A 20250-nucleotide genomic window follows, 5' to 3' on the forward strand; every position below is an offset into this window, starting at 1 on the left:
GAACATTCAGATTTTACAAAGTGGTGAGTCTGTGAGTGTTCACGGTGCATTTCCCTCCAGCATTTCTGTCTTTGAAACTTTCCAAATAACGTGTTGGAAGTAAAAAAGATCCAGTTAAAGGGAAGAGAGAGAAAGAGAGCAGGACAGGGAGAGAAGATTTTCCTTTGGGCCTCCTGAAGACTCAGGTTTCCTGAGACAGTTTTCTAGTTGGGACTAACTGGGCCCGTCCAGGTGCTTGGGTCCCCTCCCCCGCAGATGCATCTGTGTGGTTCTGGAGGCTCAGCCTTGGCCCCCTGCCTAGGCTTCCCATCAATCGCTGCATGTACCCAGCTGGGGCTGGCCGTGGGCCCAGTCCTCTGATGGGAGAAACGGTTAATCCCACTTGGTCATTTTCTTCCCCCATTGGATCAAGGCAGGTTGTGCTGTGCACTTAGTCATCCTCTGGGTAAATTTCCACAAGCGATGATTAGAAACACATTTGGTGTTGGAATCATGAAAATGTGCGATATAAGCCAGCGGAGTGCCGGGATGGCTGCAGGCGGGGGCCCGGAATGGCCGTGCCTTTGGCTGAGGGAAGCTGCAGAGCCTTGGGATCACCAGCGATCCCCCGTCTGGCCTACGCTTGGTCTCGGAGGTGATGCGTGCGTGTGGAGGGGAGGTCGGTGTCCCACCGGGTCCCTCCATTTCTCTCCCTCCATCCCGTTAATCCTAACTCATTCTTTAGGACAGCCTTCTGTCCACCCTGAGTACCTGCCGTCTTCTAAGGTCTGGACCCCTCGGTGTGAGGAGGGTTTCATGCAGAGGAGGCAGGAAATTCTCTAGGGAGCTCGGCCAGCAAATGCCCTGAACGCATGACGTGAAGCTGAACCCTTTCCAAACACATTTCTGATCAAGGAGAAACGTCAGATTTGTTTTCTCCTGTTCCTATGGTTCGAATGAAATATGTCCCTGTCCCCGACATAACGGGCTAAAGCTCCCCGAGATGGCCAGCGTCCTCCCCTAGACTTCCGTGTGTAGTGCCCAGGCCTTCCTGCGGAAAGGGGCAGGCACGTCAGATGCCCCTTGATGGGAAGCCGTCGGTGCTTCTGACAGGGGGAGGGGCCCTTTCCACTCTTCGCCTGGGCTCGTGAGTTCTCCTGTGCCTGGCGGCAGCCTTCCCGACCACCACACACAGCCTGCCCTGGGAAGCTCTCCAGAGGCTGGTGTGATTCAGCCGCTCCTTCGCGCTCACCTGTGAGGGCCTGTCCGCCACCTACAGTAACTCCTCAACAGAGCCTCTCTCCACGTATCGCTAAGCACAGCCCTACCGCCCATCAAATACAAAACCTAGGGCTGATTGTAAGGTCTAATATGGGCAAGCATCCCTGTTATAATGGCTTTGTGCTCAATTATTTCAGTCTTGAATGAGCACTTCCCAAAATTATTTGGTTAAAATGCCCAGCTCATTCGGGAACGGTGAGGAGAGGAGCGAAGAGCAGATTCTATGTCATTTCGTCTCTGCCTTGGGTTCTCTACCTTCAGGTTCTCTCTGCCTTGCTGTTTACCAGTTTGATGGTTTCCCTGCTCATTAGAAGGTCAGAGTGAAATGAAGAACGAGAAAGGGGCCTGAGGAATATGGTGGGGGGGGGCGGGGCATTGCTCTATCACTGGCCCATGTGACATTTTTGGAATTTCAGAGCATCCCGGTACCCCTTTTTTGTCACCATGTATCGGGGACAGTTTATTCCAGGGAAGCGCATGTAATAAGTCCTGTGTCCATCCCCGTGCCGGGCTAACCTCCGCTCTTGAGCTCACGGCCCGAGGTCTTCCAGGAACACGGCAGCTCAGCCCCTCAGCTGACTTATCTTCGAGTGACTCCTCAGGAAGGAATGTCCGCAGAGATGGCGATTCCGATTTCTGTTGAAAAAGCTGATCCTCAGTTGCTGAGAAATGAGAAAGAAAATATGCTCTGTTTTGGTTGGAGCCTCGCAAAACCCAAGTTGTGCGTTCTCATGCTCCCTGGGCAGTGGCAATTAACTCCCAGGCACTATTTAGGGAGCGGAGCCGAATCCTGCCGGCCTCCTGAATAGCGCTGGTGTGGAGATAAATACACAAACAAGAGGGGAGCACGCCCGCGAGGCTGACATTTGGATGCAAGGAAACATGCAGCCCTGCCAGATGAAAACAGCAGCCACACAGAAAAGGGAGCCCTTCTCGGGCTTGAGATCGGAGCCTCGCATGGAGCTTGGACGCTCCAGGTGGCTTATCGGGGGGGTGGGAAAAAGCAGAGAGGAGGCTGTGCTACTCCTGTCTGTGGGATGCTCAGAGGCCGGGAGACGGCGTCCCTGGGGTCACATGAGCGCAGTGGCTGTCGTGGGACACGTGTGAACTCCGGGTGGCTGCTACTTGAAGTGTGGCCCTTAGACCAGCGGAGTCAGCATCACCTGGCGGCCTGTCAGCGATGCAGAATCCAACCCACTGAGCCAGAAGCTGCGTTTTCTCACAGTCTCCAGGTAGACTGTACTTACCGCTCTAGGTCGCAGGAGAGGAGCCGTAAGAAAGAGCATCTCCCATTCAAGCTTTCTGACTTTCACGGCACAAGCTGATCGGAGGCGATGGGTCATTCGGGGCACAGAGGCAGATATCCCTTCTTTGCGGTCACACTTCACACGACCCTTTTGTCTTGCTTTCAGCCGTATCAGCAGCGACAGCTTCCTGTGCGACTGCCAGCTGAAGTGGCTGCCCCCGTGGCTGCTGAGCAGGACGCTGCAGGGCTTCGTGACAGCCACCTGTGCCCACCCAGAGTCACTGAAGGGCCAGAGCATCTTTGCCGTGCCGCCAGAGAGTTTCGTGTGTGGTAAGACTGTCTTTGTGGGTTTTTTTTATTTTCCACAAAGGGTAAGGAGGCCAGGAGGCTTCACTATGGGAGTGATTCCTGTGATCAGAGTCAACCCTAGCCCTAGCCCATGGTTACCCATCAGCTGCTGGATACAATTTATTTCCCACTGAAACCACACGTAGTGTTTACGGTGCCGTCGCCTCATTATGTGGTTCTTGGGAGTGCGTGCGTTTAATCAGGAGCAAGCACGAGCTGCTTCAGTTACACGGCAAATAATCAGTTACAGGAAGATGGCTGTGTTGTTTCAAGCCAGCGCTGGTGCCCGGATTTAGCTGTGAATTTACTCAGCATAGGAGGCTGGGGTTTTCCTGTGTGTTTCTTTCCAGCCCCAAGAATGAAAGGTTAAATACAGGAAGAAGGAGTCTCAGGAGAACAGCTGCTGTAGTAAAAAGAATTCCTTCATGTTGACTTGTGCTCTTGCTGTGTCTCCAAAGCACTGGAATCGGCACTGGTAGCTTTAAATTCTTTCTTCCTCCCGACTGTTGGCATGTAGGTCTTGCCATCTTTTGGACCAGGGGTGGTTGGGATCCAAGTTTGGCTGCAAAGAGCACAGAAAATGTTGAGCATCTGAACACAGAAACACACACACATATACACTCACACGTACGTGCACACAGGCACCACACACCACACTCAAATAGAGAGGATGCAGCCTCGTGGTCAGAAAGATGTGTTCAAAGAGCGAGATGAATTTTGAGTTGTTGCTGGTTTCTGCTCTAAGCAGGAGCGAGGGTGGCATTCCCGGGCCTGACTGGAACTGCTGGACAGGTGCGTCCTGCTGCCTTTCATCCCTCTGGTCTGCCTTGAGCCTTGGGTGTGATATTCCCAACCAGGGGCTCCTTTAGGGTCTGGGGACCCCAGTGGTCCACTTCTCCGTCCTACTTTTTGGGCACAGCAGTAGCCAGTGTGCCTGCTGACATCAAGATACAGGTGTCCTCCTTCCACACGCCCACTCACCAGCACCTCCATCACTTCTGAGAGCAGGCTTGCTTTCCTTTCTCCTGACCCAGTCCAGCAGGAAGCCTTAAGTACACTATCAACGTGGTAGCAGCCCTGCCGAATCAGCTGTCTTTACTGTCATTCTCATGGGCACTGTGCACATGGCCCCCCATTGCAACTAGGATGGAATAGCCGTGCCATCCATTGTTCCTTGGGTTTCTGGTCCCTGACCATTCTGTTGTCACAGAGCTCCCTGAAATTGCACTTTCTGCCCCTCCGTCCTGTCTCGTGCCACAGGGCATAACCTCTCCCTTTGGATAGGAGCCACGGCAGGACTTGGGACACGCTGCCCCCAGCCTCCGGCCTGTGGCCCTGGCGTATTCTGAGATGTAGCAGTTTTGACACATTTCTCAGAGCCACCTCCACATTTTCACTCAGGCTCCAACCCAAACAATCATCAAGTACTAATGGGAATCATGAAAACACTTGGCAGGAGATCAAAGTTTCAAGCTCTGTGGGAATCTCCCAGTCCTTTTTTATAAAATGCAAGTATAACCCCTTCACGCCCACTAGGCTAGCTAGAATCAAAAAGTCAGATACCAACAAGTGTTGGTGAGGAAGCCTCCTACGCTTTGGGGGAGGGGCGTAGCTGCTTTGGAAGACGGTTTGGAAGTGTCTCAAACAGCTAAACGTAGAGTTACGATATCACCCGCCAGTTCCACTCCTAGGTAAATACCCAAGAGAAACAAAATGTATGTCCACGTCAAAACTTGTACATGAATGTGCATAGCAGCATTACTCATACTGACCAAAAAGTGGAAAGGACCCAAATGCCCATCGGTTGATGAATGGGTAAATAAAATGTGGTATAGGCATACAATTAGGACTACTATTAGGTCATAAAAGGGAATCAGTCTTACAATGTAGATGAACCTTGAAATATAAGGCTAAGTGAATGAAGTCATTCACAAAACACTGTATGTTATATATGATTCCATTCTCATAAAATGTCCAAAATAGGAAAACCTGTAAAGGTAGAAAGTAGATAAGTGGTTCCTTAGGGCTGGGGAGGGGTGGAGGGAGAGGGATGATAGCTAAAGGTACAGAGGTTCTTTCTGAGGTGATGAAAAATGTTCTTAAAGTTGACTGTGATGATGGTTACACATATTTGTGAATGTACGAAAAACTGTGAAATTGTCCACTTTAAATAGGTGAATGATATTGTAAGGAAATTATATTTAAACAAAGCTGTTTTTTAAAAGAGAAGTATAATTTACATATAAAATTCACCCCTCTAAAGTGTACAAGTCAGTGGTTTTTAGAACATGGAACAGTTGTGTAACCCTCACTACTATCTAATTTTACAACACTTTCATCACCCAGAAAAGAAACCACAAAACCATTAGCAGTCACTCTGTCTCCTCCCCTGGCAGCCACTCCTCTACATTAGGTCTCTATGATTTACCTATTCTGGATGTTTCATGTAAATGGAATCCTACAATACATAGTCTTTTGTGACTAGCCTTTTTCACTTAGTATAAATTTTTTATCATGTATTTTTAGTACTTCATTACTTTTTAAGTGGCTGAATAAATATTCCATTGTATGGGTATACATTTATTTAGCCATTCATCAGGTGGTTTCCACTTCTTGGTTATTATAAATAATGCTGCTATGAACACTGCCGTACAAGTTTGTGTGTGAAATCTCTTGGGTTATATACTAGGAATGGAATTGCTGGGTCATACGGTAACTCCATGCTAAACTTTTTAAGGAGCTGCCAGGCTGTTTTCCAAAGTGGCTGCACCATTTCGTATGCCCCTCAACAATGTATGAGGAGTCTGATGTCTCCCCATCCTTGTCAACACTTGGTACTGCCTTTTAAATTGTACCTGTGCTAGTGGATGTGAAGTGGAATCTCACTGTGGTTTTGATTTGCATTTCCCTAATGCCTAATGATGTTGAGTATGTTTTCACATGCTTAGTGGACTTATATGTATATCTGCCATGGAAAAATGGCTACTCAAATCTTCTGCCCATGTTTTAATTGGTCATTTGTCTTTTCATTGTTGAGTTATAAGAGTTCTTTATATATTATGGATACTAGATCCTCAGCAGATATAAGGTTTGCCAATATCTTCTACCAGTCTGTGGCTGGGTTTTTTTTGTTTTTTGTTTTTTTCATTTTCTTGACATTTGAAGCACAAAGGTTTTAAATTCTGACTAAGTCCAATTTCTTTCTTTTTTTTTTCTTCTGCAATTTGTACTTTTGATGTCATATCTAAGAAACTATTGCCAGAGACGAGGTCAGAAATATTTACACCTATGTTTTCTTCTAAGAGTCGCACAATTTTATTAGCTCATACATAGTCCTCCAGTTTTGGTCTTCTGGTTGAAGACTCTTCTATTATGGTTCCCTCCCATGTCCCCATAAATTTTGGGGTCAGCTTGTCATTTATGCAATAAAGACAACTGGGATTTTGAAATAGGGATTGCATTGAACCTCTTGATTAATTTGGGGAGTATTGCCATCATAATATTAAGTCTTCCCAATCTGTGAACATGTGATGTCTTTCCGTCTTTTTGTAGCTCTTTTTCACTTTCTTTCAATGAAATTTTATAGCTTCCGTTATATGGGTCTCACTTTCTTTTGCTAAATTTATTCCTGTTGGTGTTTTTTCTTTATGGTGCTACTTAAATGGAGTTCTTAATTTCATTTTTAAATTTTTATTGCTAGTGTATAGAGATGGGATTGAATTTTATGTTGATTTTGTATCTTGTAACTATGTTGAAATCATTTATTAGTTCTAACAGTTTTTCGGTGAATTCCTTAGGATTTTTTTAATATATGATCATCATGTCATTTGCAAAAAGGTAGTTTTTTTCCTTTCCAATCTGAATGCTTTTTCTTTCTTTTTCTTATCGAACTGCCCTGGCCAGGTTCTCCAGTACAATGTTGAATAGAAGGGATGAGGGTAGACATCCTTGTCATTTTCCTGATTTTAGGGGAAAAGCATTCAGTCTTTCACCATTAAGTATGATGTTAGCTGTGGGTTTTCAATGGATGACCTTTATTGAGTTGATGAATTTCCCTTCTATTTCTAATTTGAGTGTTTCGTTTTGTTTTTAATAAATTTATTTATTTTTGGCTGCGCCGGGTCTTCATCGCTGTGTGCGGGCTTTGTCTAGTTGTGGTGAGCAGGGGCTACTCTTTGTTGCAGTGCACGGGCTTCTCATTGCAGTGGCTTCTCTTGTTGCGGAGCATGGGCTCTAGGCGCACGGGCTTCAGTAGTTGTGGCACACAGGCTCAGCAGTTGTGGCCCGCGGGCTCTAGAGCGCAGGCTCAGTAGTTGTGGTGCATGGGCCTAGTTGCTCCCCAGCATGTGGGATCTTACCAGACCCGGGCTTGAACCTGTGTCAGGTGCATTCTTAACCACTGCGCCACCAGGGAAGCCCTGTTGAGTGTTTTATGTTGGATTTTGTGAAATGCTTTTTCTGCATCTGTTGAATCACGTGATTTTTTCCCTTTATTTTGCTGATATGGTGTATTACATTTTTGGATGTTAAAACAACTTTGCATTCCTGGGATAAGTGCAACTTGGTCATGGTATAATATCTTTTTATATGTTATGGGATTTGGTTTGTTAGTTTTTTGTTGTTTTTTCATTTATATTTCTAATTTTTGTTTTACTCATTTATTTTTGGCTGCGTTGGGTTTCACTGTTGTTTTACTCATTTATTTTTGGCTGCGTTGGGTTTCACTGTTGCGCGGGCTTTCTCTAGTTGCGGCGAGTGGGGGCTACTCCTTATTGCGGTGCCTCCTCTGTTGTGGAGCATGGGCTCTGGGTGTGTGGGCTTCAGTAGTTGTATCACTTGGGCTCAGTAGTTGTGGCGCGCAGGCCCAGTGGTTGCTGTGCATGGGCTTAGTTGCTCCGCGGCATGTGGGATCTTCCCAGACCAGGGCTCGAACCTGTGTCCCCTGCATTGGCAGGCGGATTCTTAACCACTGTGCCACCAGGGAAGCCCTGGTTTGGTAGTATGTTTGTTGAGATTTTTTTTCTTATAATTTATTAACAAATAAGTATTTTTATTTTTTAGCTTACAAAAGGTCTTTTTTTATTCTAGTCAGTGTGAGTTGGTACTTCATTGTAGTTTTGATTTGCATTTCTCTTAATAATTAGTGATGTTGAGCATCTTTTCATGTGCCTGGTGGCCATCTGTATGTCTTCTTTGGAGAAATGTGTATTTAGGTCTTCTGCCCATTTTTGGATTGGGTTGTTTGTTTTTTTGATATTGAGCTGTATGAGCTGTTTGTATATTTCAGAAGTTAAGCCCTTGTGGGTGGCGTCAATTTGGATTTGGATACTTTTTATTGTCTGATTGCTGGGGCTACGATTTCCAACACTATGTTGAATGGAAGCGGTAGGAGTGGGCATCCTTGTCTTATTCCAGGTTTTAGCGGGAAGGCTTTCAGCTTTTTACTGTTGAGTATTATATACTCGGTGGTGGGTTTGTCAAAAATAGCTTTTATTATGTTGACATGTGTTCCCTCTGTACCCACTTTGTTAAGATTTCTTATCATGAATGGATGTTGAATTTTATCAGATGCTTTTTCTGCATCTATCGAGATGATCATGTGGTTTTTGTCTTTTCTTTTGTTGATGTGGTATATCACATGGATTGATTAGCGTATGTTGAAGCATCCTTGTGACCCTGGGATGAATCCAACTTGGTCGTGGTGTATGATCTTTTTTCTGTGTTGTTGCATTCAGTTTGCTAATATTTTGTTGAGGATTTTTGCATCGCTGTTCATCAGAGATTTGGCCTGTACTTTTCTTTTTTTGGTAGTGTCTTTGTCTGATTTTGGTATCAGGGTGATGGTGGCTTCATAGAATGTCTCTGGGAGTGTTCCCTCCTCTTCAATCTTTCGGAAGAGTTTGAGAAGGATCGGTATAAGTTCTTCTTTGTGTGTTTGGTAGAATTTGCCTGTGAAGCCATCCTAGTCCTGGACTTTAGTTTGTAGAGAGGTTTTTTGTGTTTTTTACAGATTCTACGTCACTCCTAGTGATCCATCTGGTCAATTTATCTGTTTCTTCTCGATTCCGTTTTGGTGGGCCGTATGTTTCTAGAAACTTGTCCATTTATTCTAGGCTGTCGAATTTGTTGGCATATACAAATGCCAAATTCATATATGAATTTGTTCATAGTACTACCTTACGGTCTTCTGTATTTCTGTGGTATGGGTTGTTATTTCTCCTTTATCACTTCTTATTTTCTTTATTTGGGTCCTCTCTCTTTTCTTGGTGAGCCTGGCCAGAGTTTGTCCATTTTGTTTACCCTTTCAAAGAACCAGCTCTTGGTTTTACTGACTGTAGAGAATTCTTGCATGTTTACCCATAAAGGTCTACAGTTTTCTGTTTTCTCTGGTTTTGTTATCAGCTAATACTTACCTTATAGAATGAAGTTAGGAAATGTTCACCCCTCATCTATTTTTCTTTTTTGGAAGGATTTATGAAGGATTAGTGATAATTCTTTAGATGTTTGGTAAATTTCACCAGCCATTTGGCTCTGGAGTTCTCTCTGTAGGAAGTTTTAAAATTGTCTTTACTTGTTATATCTATGCAGATTTTCTTTTTCTTCTTGAGTCAGCTTTCAGTTTGTGCATTTCAGACAGGTTATCTAATTTGTTGGTGTACAGTTACTCATAGTATTCCTCTGTATTCTTGTCTGTTGCTGTAAGGTTGGTAGTATTGTCCTTTCTTTGATTAGCATTTGAGTCTTCTCTCCTTTCACTCTTCTTTTCCCTACCCTACTGTAACTATGTATTATTCAGTTTTGTTGATATTTTCAAAGTAGAGGAGCAGAAGAGAGTTCCTCAAAGAAGAGGAATAGAAGAGAGTCACAAACAAAAGTCCTTACGTATTTACCTATGTAGTTCCTTTAATGGTGTTTTTTTCTTTGTTTATGTGGAGTTACTGACGCGTCTTTTCATTTCCGCCTGAAGGGATTCCCTTTGGTATTTCTTGTAGGGCAGGTCTGATAGCTGTAAATTCTCCCTGGTTTTTTTTTGTTTTTGTTTTTTAAGGGAATTCCTTTATTTTTATTTTTATTTTTTTATTTTTGGCTGTGTTGGGTCTTCATTTCTGTGCAAGGGCTTTCTCTAGTTGCGGCAAGCGGGGGCCACTCTTCATCACAGCGTGCGGGCCTCTCACTATCGCGGCCTCTTGTTGCGGAGCGCAGGCTCAGTAATTGTGGCTCATGGGCCTAGTTGCTCCGTGGCCTGTGGGGTCTTCCCAGACCAGGGCTCAAACCCGTGTCCCCTGCATTGGCAGGCAGACTCTCAACCACTGCGCCATCAGGGAAGCCCTCTCTGTTTTTTTGTTTTTAAATCTGAGAATGTTGTAATTTCTCCTTCATGTTTGAAGGATCGTTTTGCTGGATATAGAATTTAGTTAACAGTCTCTGTTTCAGTACTTTGAACATGTCTTCCTACTGCCTTCTCACCTCCATGCTTTCTGATGAGACATCAGCTGTTAATGTTATTGAAGATCCCTCGTATGTGAAGAGTTGCTGTGCTCTTGCTGCTTTCTAGATTCTTTGTCTTTGCACAGTTTGACTATGAAGCGTCTAGGTGTGGATGTTTGAATTTATTCCATTTGGTGTTCACTGAGCTTCTCGGATGTGTAGATGTAAACTTTTCATCCAACTTGGGAAGTTTGGGGCCATGATTTCTTCAGATAGTCTTTCTGTTCCTTTTTCTTTCTCCTCCTTCTTGGACTCCCATTATTTGTATGTTGTTATGCCTGATGGTATCCCACAGGTCTCTGTGGCTCTGCTCACCTTCTTCATTCTTTTGTTTCTCAGACTGGATAACCTCAGTTGGCCTGTCCCAATTTCCCTGACTCTTCTGCCAGCTCAGTTCAGCTGATGAGCTCCTTTCGTGAATTTTTTATTTCAGTTATTGTACTTTTAAACTGCAAATATATATTGGGTTCATTTTTACAATTTCTAGCTCTTTCTTGATATTCTTTATTTGGTGGGAAAGGATTTACATACTTCCTTCTAGACGTGGTTTCTTTTAGTTCTGTGTACATATTTGGAAAGCCAACTTAAAGTCTTTTTTTAGTAGGTACAAGATCTGGACTTCCTCAAGGACAGTTTCTATTGACTGCTTTGTGTGTTTTTTTTTCTATTTTTTCTTTGTTGATAAATGAGTGTTTTAAATAGTGTAGCAACTCTGGAAATCAGATCTTCCCTGTGTCTTCCCCTGGGGTTTATTGTTACAGTTTACTTGTTTAGTGACTTTCGTGGACACATGTTGTAAAATCTGTTCTGTGCAGCCACTTTAGTCCCTCTGTGGTTGGCTTAGTGGTTAGCTAATGACTGGACAGAGTCCTTAAATTACTTCAGGCCTCCTGTCCTTTGCCCAGCATCTCTGCTGTGTGTTGGGGGTGTGCCATCACTTCCTGTTTGCACTGATCCTCGATGAGGGTCACAGGGAAGAAATTTGGACCCTCTGAGGTCTTTCCTGGACATACACATAGCGCTGCACATGCAGGTGGCCTTCTCGGTCCTCGGGAACATGTTGCCCTTTTCAAAGCCTGGTGATGACGTTTCATTCACCCAATTTCCTTTGCAGTTTCCTGGCCAGCCTATCAGTGGTTCCAACTGATACTTCTGCCTCAGCCCTGACTGCTGATTATTTTTACCACATGCCCCTGGGATAGGGCTTCCCTTGCTGAGCAAACTGTATCAGGTGGAACAAAAGGCAAGCCCCGAAGATGCAGCTTTTGTGGGCGTGCGCAGCTCACCCTGCCCCCCTCACTGGTTGCTAGGCTTGCTGAGTCTCAATGCTACTGTAGAGCTGGAGAGAGAGGGATGGGACTTCGGGTAGGTTATAATGCCATAAAGCTCACTTTTCTTCCTGAGATTCAGGTGTTTTCTTGAATTAACACTTCATGGGTTGTTCTAGCCTTCAGCTAGTTTCTAAGATTCCGAAGAAGTTGATTGTGATCATTTTTTGCTTATATTGTCACTGCTTTAATAGGAGGTGCAGATTTTCAGATGTCTTTATTCTGACATTCTGGAAGTACTTCATCCCCTCTCCCTTTGGAGTAAAGTTTGTGGGTGAGGCCCTTGCATTCATGGTTGACTCTCTGAGTCTTGTGTGACAGTGAGTAAGTGTACGTAGTCTTCTCATGGAAACTGCGGATTGCTTTGATAACTGACTACCAGTGGATGTGTTTGAATTGAGGAGCGTGACCATGGAGGGATCACCATTCACGTATCTGTAATTGGATACGGTCAGACAGCCACGGTGCAAGTCCCTGACAGCTTAGGGTGCACAGGGACCCCGAAAGGACTGGTCACTGCTCGGGTCTGACTCAGTTTCTCCTTCGCGTGAACAGCAGCTGGTCCCTGTGTCCGGAAGTCTGAGTTACTTACGTTGGTTCTTCTCACCCCAGATGACGTACCCAAGCCACAGATTATCACCCAGCCAGAGACGACCACAGCTGTGGTGGGCAAGGACGTCCGCTTCACTTGCTCAGCCGCCAGCAGCAGCAGTTCCCCGATGACGTTCGCCTGGAAGAAGGACAACGAGGTGCTGGCCAACGCTGACATGGAGAACTTCGCCCACGTCCGCGCTCAGGACGGGGAGGTGATGGAGTACACCACCATCCTGCACCTGCGCCGCGTCACCTTCGGGCACGAGGGCCGCTACCAGTGTGTCATCACCAACCACTTCGGCTCCACCTACTCGCACAAGGCTAGGCTCACTGTGAATGGTATGCAAATGCCGCCTTTCCATTGGGGTGTAAGAGTTCTGCAGAGCCACACTCGTGATTGTTCTGTCACCTGTGTGGAAATGATTGGGACGGGAGAAACACCAGCTTCACTGGGACATTACTGTATCGTACTGTTGCCTGGCTTGGGCCCAGAACAAGTGTTGTAGATTGTAGGGTTATTCTCGGTGCATTCTTCGTTTTGGGTGATTTTTTTTTTTTTTAATCCAGTTATTATGTCAAGTGACAGTGTAGCCCCAAACCTTGTTTTTTTGTTTTTTCCATTTATTCTCCTCCTTAATCCAGGATGCCTGGTACCCAGATTCCAAGCATACCCTGATGCTGGGGAAGCTGATGCCCTTTGAGGAGACGGCACAGCCATGGGGCCAGCCTGGGCGGGGCCAAGTCCGACAGTGGTAGGGCTGCCGGCCTGACAGCAGAATGGCCTGTGGGTGTTGGACAAGGAGTTTTACTGGGCAGCCAGCTTTAGAGCCTGTTGAGGTGGCTCCTTCAGGGCTGTTTGTGGTAGTGAGTTTAGGGTAGGAGGAGAGAGAGAGAAATAGCTTGGGCAGTTAACCCCTTGCCCCAGTAATCTAACAAGATTTTCTCGATCATTACAGTTAAAAAGTGCCAGAACTGCCATGGTCTCTCAGCCCTTACAGACCCCCCAAAAAACTCCCACACTTTTTTTTACCACACATTGACGGGTTTGTCTTGGCTTATTCTGAAGGAGTCCTCATTGTTTCTCAAAAGGTCAGGGAACTGTTGAGAGTCCCCACCAAAGCAATCTTGATGGGTACAGTAGTGATGCCCGACATCTGGCTGGATGCTCAGCACTGTGTCAGGGAATATTTGGGATAAACAAGCTGGTGGAATGCTTTCCGCTCGTGTGTATACAGGAATATGGTTCCAGTACCACTGCTCCTAAATGAGTTTTCTTCAAGAGGGAAGAGCCATCCCATTGCTTTCCCCAGGGTGAAGGCATGTCACCTTCTCTCCGTCACAGCTTCTTGCAGGAGCAGATATTCTTGTTTCCTAGGCTCTCTCCGGGTGATTAAGGCAGGCAAGTATGAGGCCCTGGCATTTATGGGATATCCCTGTACAGACTGATCACGACATGACAGACAGTAGGGAAATGTTTCAGGAAAGCCGTACATTTGAGGGGGTGAGAGCCAGCCTTGGGCGTGTGGCGAGAGAGACTGAGGGACTGGCTCCCCACTGCCCCTCCCCGGTAGGAGAAGCTGGGCGGCCCTTGGAAACCTCAGCTCCTCAGCTCCTGAGCTCCTGATTTACAGGGGGCAGGAGTGGTTCTGGGCACTGGGCAGATGCTGGCGTGAAGGCTGGTGAACTCATTCGCAGTGGTGGGGAAGGTCAGTTTGACAAACTCCTGGCCTTTGCATTCCAGCTTTCTAAAAACTCGACCCTGTGTGCTTCTGTTTTGCAGTGCTGCCATCATTCACCAAAATGCCCCACGACATCGCCATCCGGACTGGCACCATGGCCCGCCTTGAGTGTGCTGCCACTGGCCACCCTAACCCCCAGATTGCCTGGCAGAAGGATGGAGGCACAGACTTCCCTGCTGCTCGTGAGCGACGCATGCATGTCATGCCAGACGACGATGTGTTTTTCATCACTGATGTGAAGATAGATGACATGGGGGTTTATAGCTGTACCGCCCAGAACTCGGCCGGGTCCATTTCAGCGAACGCCACCCTGACTGTCCTAGGTTCGACTATAGATACACCGAGAGAGAAGAGAGTGTGTGCGCGTGTGCATGTGCATCTGTGTATGTGTGAGAGGGAGAGATATCCTTACTTATCCTAGGTACCTAGAGGCAAGGTTCTCTCAAACTGTTCTGTGAAGCCTAGAGTAGGTGAGTGTGGTAGGCTGTTTCTTTGTTTAAAATTTTAGGCTTCTAAGATTTTCTTAAACAAGTGGTTCCATCTCTTTAAGAAAAATAAGAGCCAGTGAATTAGGACAGTGTTTACAGGGCTTGGGTATAAGACACTCTACCTACAGAACTGCCCTCCAATCGGGCAGGATGGATTTGGTCTGGGTCAAGGATAAACTTGGGCCGGTCACAGGGCAGTCTGGGAACCATAGGGGCTTCTGTGGCTGGAGGTTAGTTCATCCCCAGAAGAGTAATGATTTAGTCATTCTGGTAGAAAATCTTCCAAAAAGCTTGCCACTCTGTTAAAAGATCTTGGCATTTCACTGATGTCTTGGATTTTCCTTGGTCCAGGAGACAAGGCAGAGGTATAGCAGCTGAGGCCCGCAGAATAACCGTAAGACCTCCACTGACTTCTTGCAGAAACCCCGTCCTTGGCGGTGCCCTTGGAGGACCGCGTGGCATCCGTGGGAGAAACAGTGGCTCTCCAGTGCAAAGCGACTGGAAGCCCTCCCCCCCGCATCACCTGGCTCAAGGGGGACCAGCCCCTGATCCTCACCGAACGGCACCATTTCACCCCCGGCAACCAGCTGCTGGTCGTTCAGAACGTGGTGGTGGAAGATGCGGGCCGGTACACCTGCGAGATGTCCAACGCCCTGGGCACCGAGCGTGCTCACAGCCAGCTGAGCGTCCTGCCCACTCCGGGCTGCAGGAAGGACGGCACCACTGTGGGCATCTTCACCATCGCCGTGGTGTGCAGTATCGTGCTGACGTCCCTGGTCTGGGTGTGCATCATCTATCAGACCAGGAAGAAGAGTGAGGAGTACAGTGTCACTAACACAGGTTAGCTGCTGTGGCGGCGGTGACTGACAGGGAAGGGGGAAAAGCAGGGACATTTGTGAAGGAGGCCAGGGCCGGAGGCTTCTTTGAGAATCTCAGGATATTCAGAACTCCTCTAGAACCTTTGGGAATGTGGAGTCACTCAGGACAGCTGAGGCTTTGGTCTCGATGACACCATTCTATCATCTTTCAGGAATTGCACACTATAATGGGAATACTGTCAAATACACTATGAACTCTGCAGTTTTCTGAGGCATCCTTGGCACTTGCTTTGCTGCCACATGGTAGACTGTTGCTGCAGTGACCTCACAGGTCCCTTCTTCTCTCAGTTCTGTCTCCCTTCCCATCGCTGTGCTTTGTCTTTTGCGGACTCGGACACCTCTCCCACCTGGATGTAGAGTCAGGCTGAGCAGGTCCTGGGAGGGCGTCTCCAGAGCACAGACTCCACAGGGTGTCCCTTGACAGCGGCTGCTGGGGTCTCCTGTGTCTGCCTTTGTTGTCACCTCGAAGGATTGGGACCCCTGGTGTTTGACTGTCCTGTCTCCTTGCAGATGAAACCATCGTGCCACCAGATGTTCCGAGCTACCTCTCTTCTCAGGGGACCCTTTCTGACCGACAGGAAACCATGGTCAGGACTGAGGGTGGCCACCAGGCCAATGGGCACATCGAGAGCAACGGTAAGGCCTCAGCCCTCGGTGCAGCTGCAACCCCCGGGGCTGCTGCCAGCTCTGGCCTGGGGCAGCTGCCTGGTATCCTATCAAGCATATGTGGTGACCTGGCAGGCTGGATGACTCAAGCCTTCTCTTGGGGTTTTTTGGACTTGACCTGTGCGAGTTCTGCAAGGTTTTAAAATCTCCGTCCCCAAGGAAGTCACTGTATTGGGATAGGGTGGGAGAGGGTGGGACTCCTAGTCCGGATAGGGTAGGACTGCCTGAAATAAGAGCAGTGAAGGACGTGCCAGGTACTGAAACCAAGGCACTCGTTGTGCAGGGGAAGCGCCCAGGTCTGCTGTTCCAGTCTCTCAGAGTACAGAGTGCCCACAAGAGTAGGGGAGGCTGAGCCGCCCTTGTTAGGGGCAAGTTTATCCTTGCCAAGAACTCACCATCATGGCTCTGAATGCTGAAAGGCCTGCCTGCTGGGAAGGCAGTATTCGAAAAGGTTCCTTGCTGGACTTCTTGCTTAGCCCAATAACCCAGCACTGGAAAGAACACTTTGAAAAATGTCCCTGTTCTGGTAGCCTTGCCCGTTCTCACGGCTTCCTGTGAAGTGCTAAGCCTGGAGTTTCTAACCGTGTGGGAGTCTGTTGCAGGTGTTTGTCCGAGCGACACAGGCCTCTTTCCAGAGGTGGAAGCTCACGGCATTACGTGCAGGCAGCCCAAGCTCTGCGTCGGGTACACGAAGGAGCAGTGGAAAGTGGTGGCGAAGGCCGATGGCACACCTGGTCCACAGAAGATGATGGGTATGAGATGCTTTCGTCAGGAAAAGTATTTTGCTCTTGAAATCAAAATTTGGGTTGACCTACTCATTAAGTGAAAGTGGGGGAGACATAATTGATGTCAGACTGTCTTAGAATTTGGCATTCAATATATAAACAGGAAGCCCTGGCCTGCCTCTTTTTAAATTCCAGAATAGGATGTCTGTCTCTTAAAAACTAGGGTGTGATAAGCCTGAGCGTGAGTTTTCTAGATTTATAAGTGACTGAAATAAAGGGTTAAGGCCCAAACCAGAGTCCCTTTTCACCAGGGCCACTGTGAGGCTAAATTTCTAATTGTTCAGAAGACTTCTGACACTAAATGCTGCGTGGTCACGCAAATGGGATTTTTTTTTGTTCCCTGAGATCAGAGTGTGTGACTTCATGCTCTGATTAAGAAATTAGGCCGAAACGTTTCAACGTGGAAGGGCTCTGTTCTTCATTAATGGCTCGGTATTTGCCCAAGTCCTTTTCCTGTGAACAGATTTGGCAGGGGGCGTCGATCAAAGCAGGGCTCGGGCCTTACGGCTGCAGAGCTGAGCAGCCTGTCCTCTGCGCGGGACGGAGACTTGCGTGGCGATGGGGCTCATCTGTCTCTGGCTCTGTCTGCAGAGCACGGTGGCCCGGCGGTGTGCGGCGACTGCAGCAGCGACACGCACACTTACTCCGAGGAGCAGGCCTTCTGTCCTCAGCCTGTGCCCAGAGACAGTGCACAGCCAGGAACCCTGAGCGGCCTGGAGCCCAGCCCGAGTGACCACCCGCGCTCTTCACAGCAGCAGAGCAGCGGGGCTGCTGACGGGTCCCGTAGCCGCTGCAGGGGGTCCCTCTACCCCAGTAACCACGACAGAATGCTGGCAGCCTTGAAGAAGCCAGCAGCGCCTCTAGATGGGAAAGGTAACGTGGCACTATCTTCCGAGGCAGCAGCAGGGGGCGAGGAGCGCGGACTCGGCCGGGCCCGAGGGGGGCTGACATGGCCTCTTCCTTCTCTTCCTTCTAGGGGCCTCCTCTTGGACGATAGCACGGTTGTGTGACCTGGACCCCTCAGACCTGCAGCCTTCGTGTGCGTTAACTCTGGGCAAGCCTGAGCTCACAGAAGCTGCCTCGGGCTTTCCTGATGTGCCCAGCGAAGGCCAGCACTTGCTTCTTTCCAATGGACACCTCCCCCAAGCCTGTGACTCCGGTTCTGAGTCCACACCAGTGACAGGACAGCCGCCCGGGAGACGGAGCGCACCGCTGCTGTTTGCACCCAAAAGCTAGGCTTTGTCTACCTCGGCTCTTGTGGCGTCGGTGTCTACAGGAAGGAGAGGTGGGTGAGGGAGCCTGGCGGCTTCAAGCATCACTGATTTGTACATAGTTTTCACCTCCGTGTGGAGCGTCAGCAGTTTGAAGGACTTGCAGCTGAAGCACAGAAATGCAAGAGGCTATTGTGTACAAAAGGCAGAAAAGTATTTGATACCCTTGTACATAAGAGTTTGCAGAGATGGCATATATATTATATATATCTTTTACAGAGGCTATTTTAATCTTTAGTGCATGGTTAACAGAAAAAAACTGTACAATTTTGACTATTATTTTTCATACCAGGTTGCTGTTTAATTTTGGAGCAGGGGGGATAGTTCTGGTGCCTTAATGCATGGATGGAGCTCCTAGGAGCTACAAACCACATTTGTTCACAGGAGTTTTGGGGGGCATGGGAGGGAGGGAAGCGAAGGTCCTTGGCTTGGTATTGCACTTGGGAGGGCAGACCCCCCCCCCCCCGCATGCTTTACCGTCAGAGACTCTGTTGGCATTGGAAGTAACTTCATGTCAGTATTGCTTGTGTGTGGATGGCGTCGCAGCGACCTCCCCATAGAGCCCAGAGGGGCAGATGTCATGTTCCTCTGCAGTGATGGACTTCTCGTAGGTTTAAGTTCCTTCTCTAACAAGTGGAATGGAATGGAGGTTGTTGATCCACCACAAGCAAACTGGTTCAAACAATTAAGCACTGCCTTTCCTCTTCCTTCTGTGATAAAGGCGAATGTGGTCTTGTCAGTATCCTTCGATGGTCATTTGAGGCTTTTTAATAAGATAGCTAGAGGCTGCTGGTGTTGGTACCTGTGGATTTTTCAATAGCGATGTTTTAGTTCTGCGGATACAATTAATATTACATCGGCCTTGGGGGAGGAAAAACGGAGTCCCTCCTTTTCAGGGCTAGCGAGTCTTTACTGAGGGTGCAGAGCAGGCCTGTCCATTTCCTTCCCTCGCACAGATGGACCCGGGCTTGGACTCTAAGTGATGAGCCCTTGACCTGGGTTCTGGGTATATTTGCACTTTTTTGAGACCTGTTGCTAACCATCTTGTGAGTGCCAATGTGTATTTCAGGAAAAATTACGTTGAAACAAGGTCCTTAAAAATCTCAGAAAGCAAAAGTTCCTTTGGCCAAAAAGCTGAAGGGAGGTACTGACAGAATGGTTACTTACCTATGTTAAATTTCACTGTCAGATGTCATCACTGTTCCAAAAGGTAAGCACATTTAGAATTTTGTTCTCAACAGTTAACTGATTCTCACTTCCACAAAATATGTGAATTTGCTGCTTCTGAGAGGCAATGTGAAAGAGGAAGTATTACTTACTTTTATGTACAAAGTTATTTATTTATAGAAATTTTGGTACAATGTACATTGAAAAGCAACATGTAAAATATTGAAGTGTCTAACAAATGGCATTGAAGTGTCTTTAATAAAGGTTCATTTATAAAATGTTAAGTGTATGGCAGGGTTGTTTTTATACCTCCATTAACCAGCATTGCTGCATCCTGTTTAATTCATTCCAGAGATTGCCTTTGTAAGGGAGTCATCCTGCCTGAAGTACGTACCTTCCCCCACCCCACCCCCGAAAAGGGAAAAAACATTTTTAGTCAAAGCAGAATGGTATATATACCCGTTGCTCCAGGGAAAACATGACACCACTAGATTCCTGAGATGGCTTTCTGAATTTTTCTAACACCTGAAGCTTATTAGTTGAGCTCCAAAATGGTGACCTTCCCACTTCATCTCTGATTTCTAGTGTTGAGCTTAAAACTCCAAGCAACAAACCTTAGTGATTAGGAATGACGAACCCACCCCGTTTCCAAAGTCGGCCCCAGCCCTTTGCTTTGGGTCTGGAGTGGAGAGGAGCCCGGTCAGTGACGGCCCTCCTGCCGCGAAGCCCGCTGGGCCCACCTAGTCATTGGGCTGCGACTGGTTTCTCTCCCACACACCACATGGGCCGCTGGACACTCCTCTGGAAAAGAATACAATTGTTTTTATAGGTGAAATGTGAGGGTAATTAAGACCAGCAGCCTGGTTACCCAGCAAGGATGCTGGCTGAGCACCTGTATGTAGTTGTTCTTTTTACACCAGGCTGTCAGCCAATGCAGTTGGAGTTAACCCAGGGGAGAAAAGCCTCCCACACCCCCAACTTTCTTCCCGACT

The 20250-nt window shown here is 47.4% G+C and overlaps 1 protein-coding gene across 4 annotated transcripts in view; it reads left to right on the top strand.

Annotated features, from left to right (window-relative positions):
- The window catches only part of LRIG1 (leucine rich repeats and immunoglobulin like domains 1), a 120291-nt gene extending 100755 nt beyond the window's left edge, over positions 1-19536 (top strand). For all 4 annotated transcript variants that reach the window (XM_004267999.3, XM_033424785.2, XM_033424786.2 and 1 more), the window contains 8 exons: positions 2673-2836; positions 12283-12603; positions 14045-14326; positions 14912-15331; positions 15880-16005; positions 16638-16787; positions 17412-17693; positions 17797-19536. In XM_004267999.3, coding sequence (XP_004268047.2) covers positions 2673-2836; positions 12283-12603; positions 14045-14326; positions 14912-15331; positions 15880-16005; positions 16638-16787; positions 17412-17693; positions 17797-18056 — 2005 coding nt within the window. In that variant the 3' untranslated portion in view covers positions 18057-19536. The remainder of the gene's footprint in view (positions 1-2672; positions 2837-12282; positions 12604-14044; positions 14327-14911; positions 15332-15879; positions 16006-16637; positions 16788-17411; positions 17694-17796) is intronic.
- The last annotated feature ends 714 nt before the right edge of the window (positions 19537-20250 follow it).

Source organism: Orcinus orca, chromosome 10 (assembly GCF_937001465.1).
Source record: "Orcinus orca chromosome 10, mOrcOrc1.1, whole genome shotgun sequence".
Taxonomy (NCBI): domain Eukaryota; kingdom Metazoa; phylum Chordata; class Mammalia; order Artiodactyla; family Delphinidae; genus Orcinus; species Orcinus orca.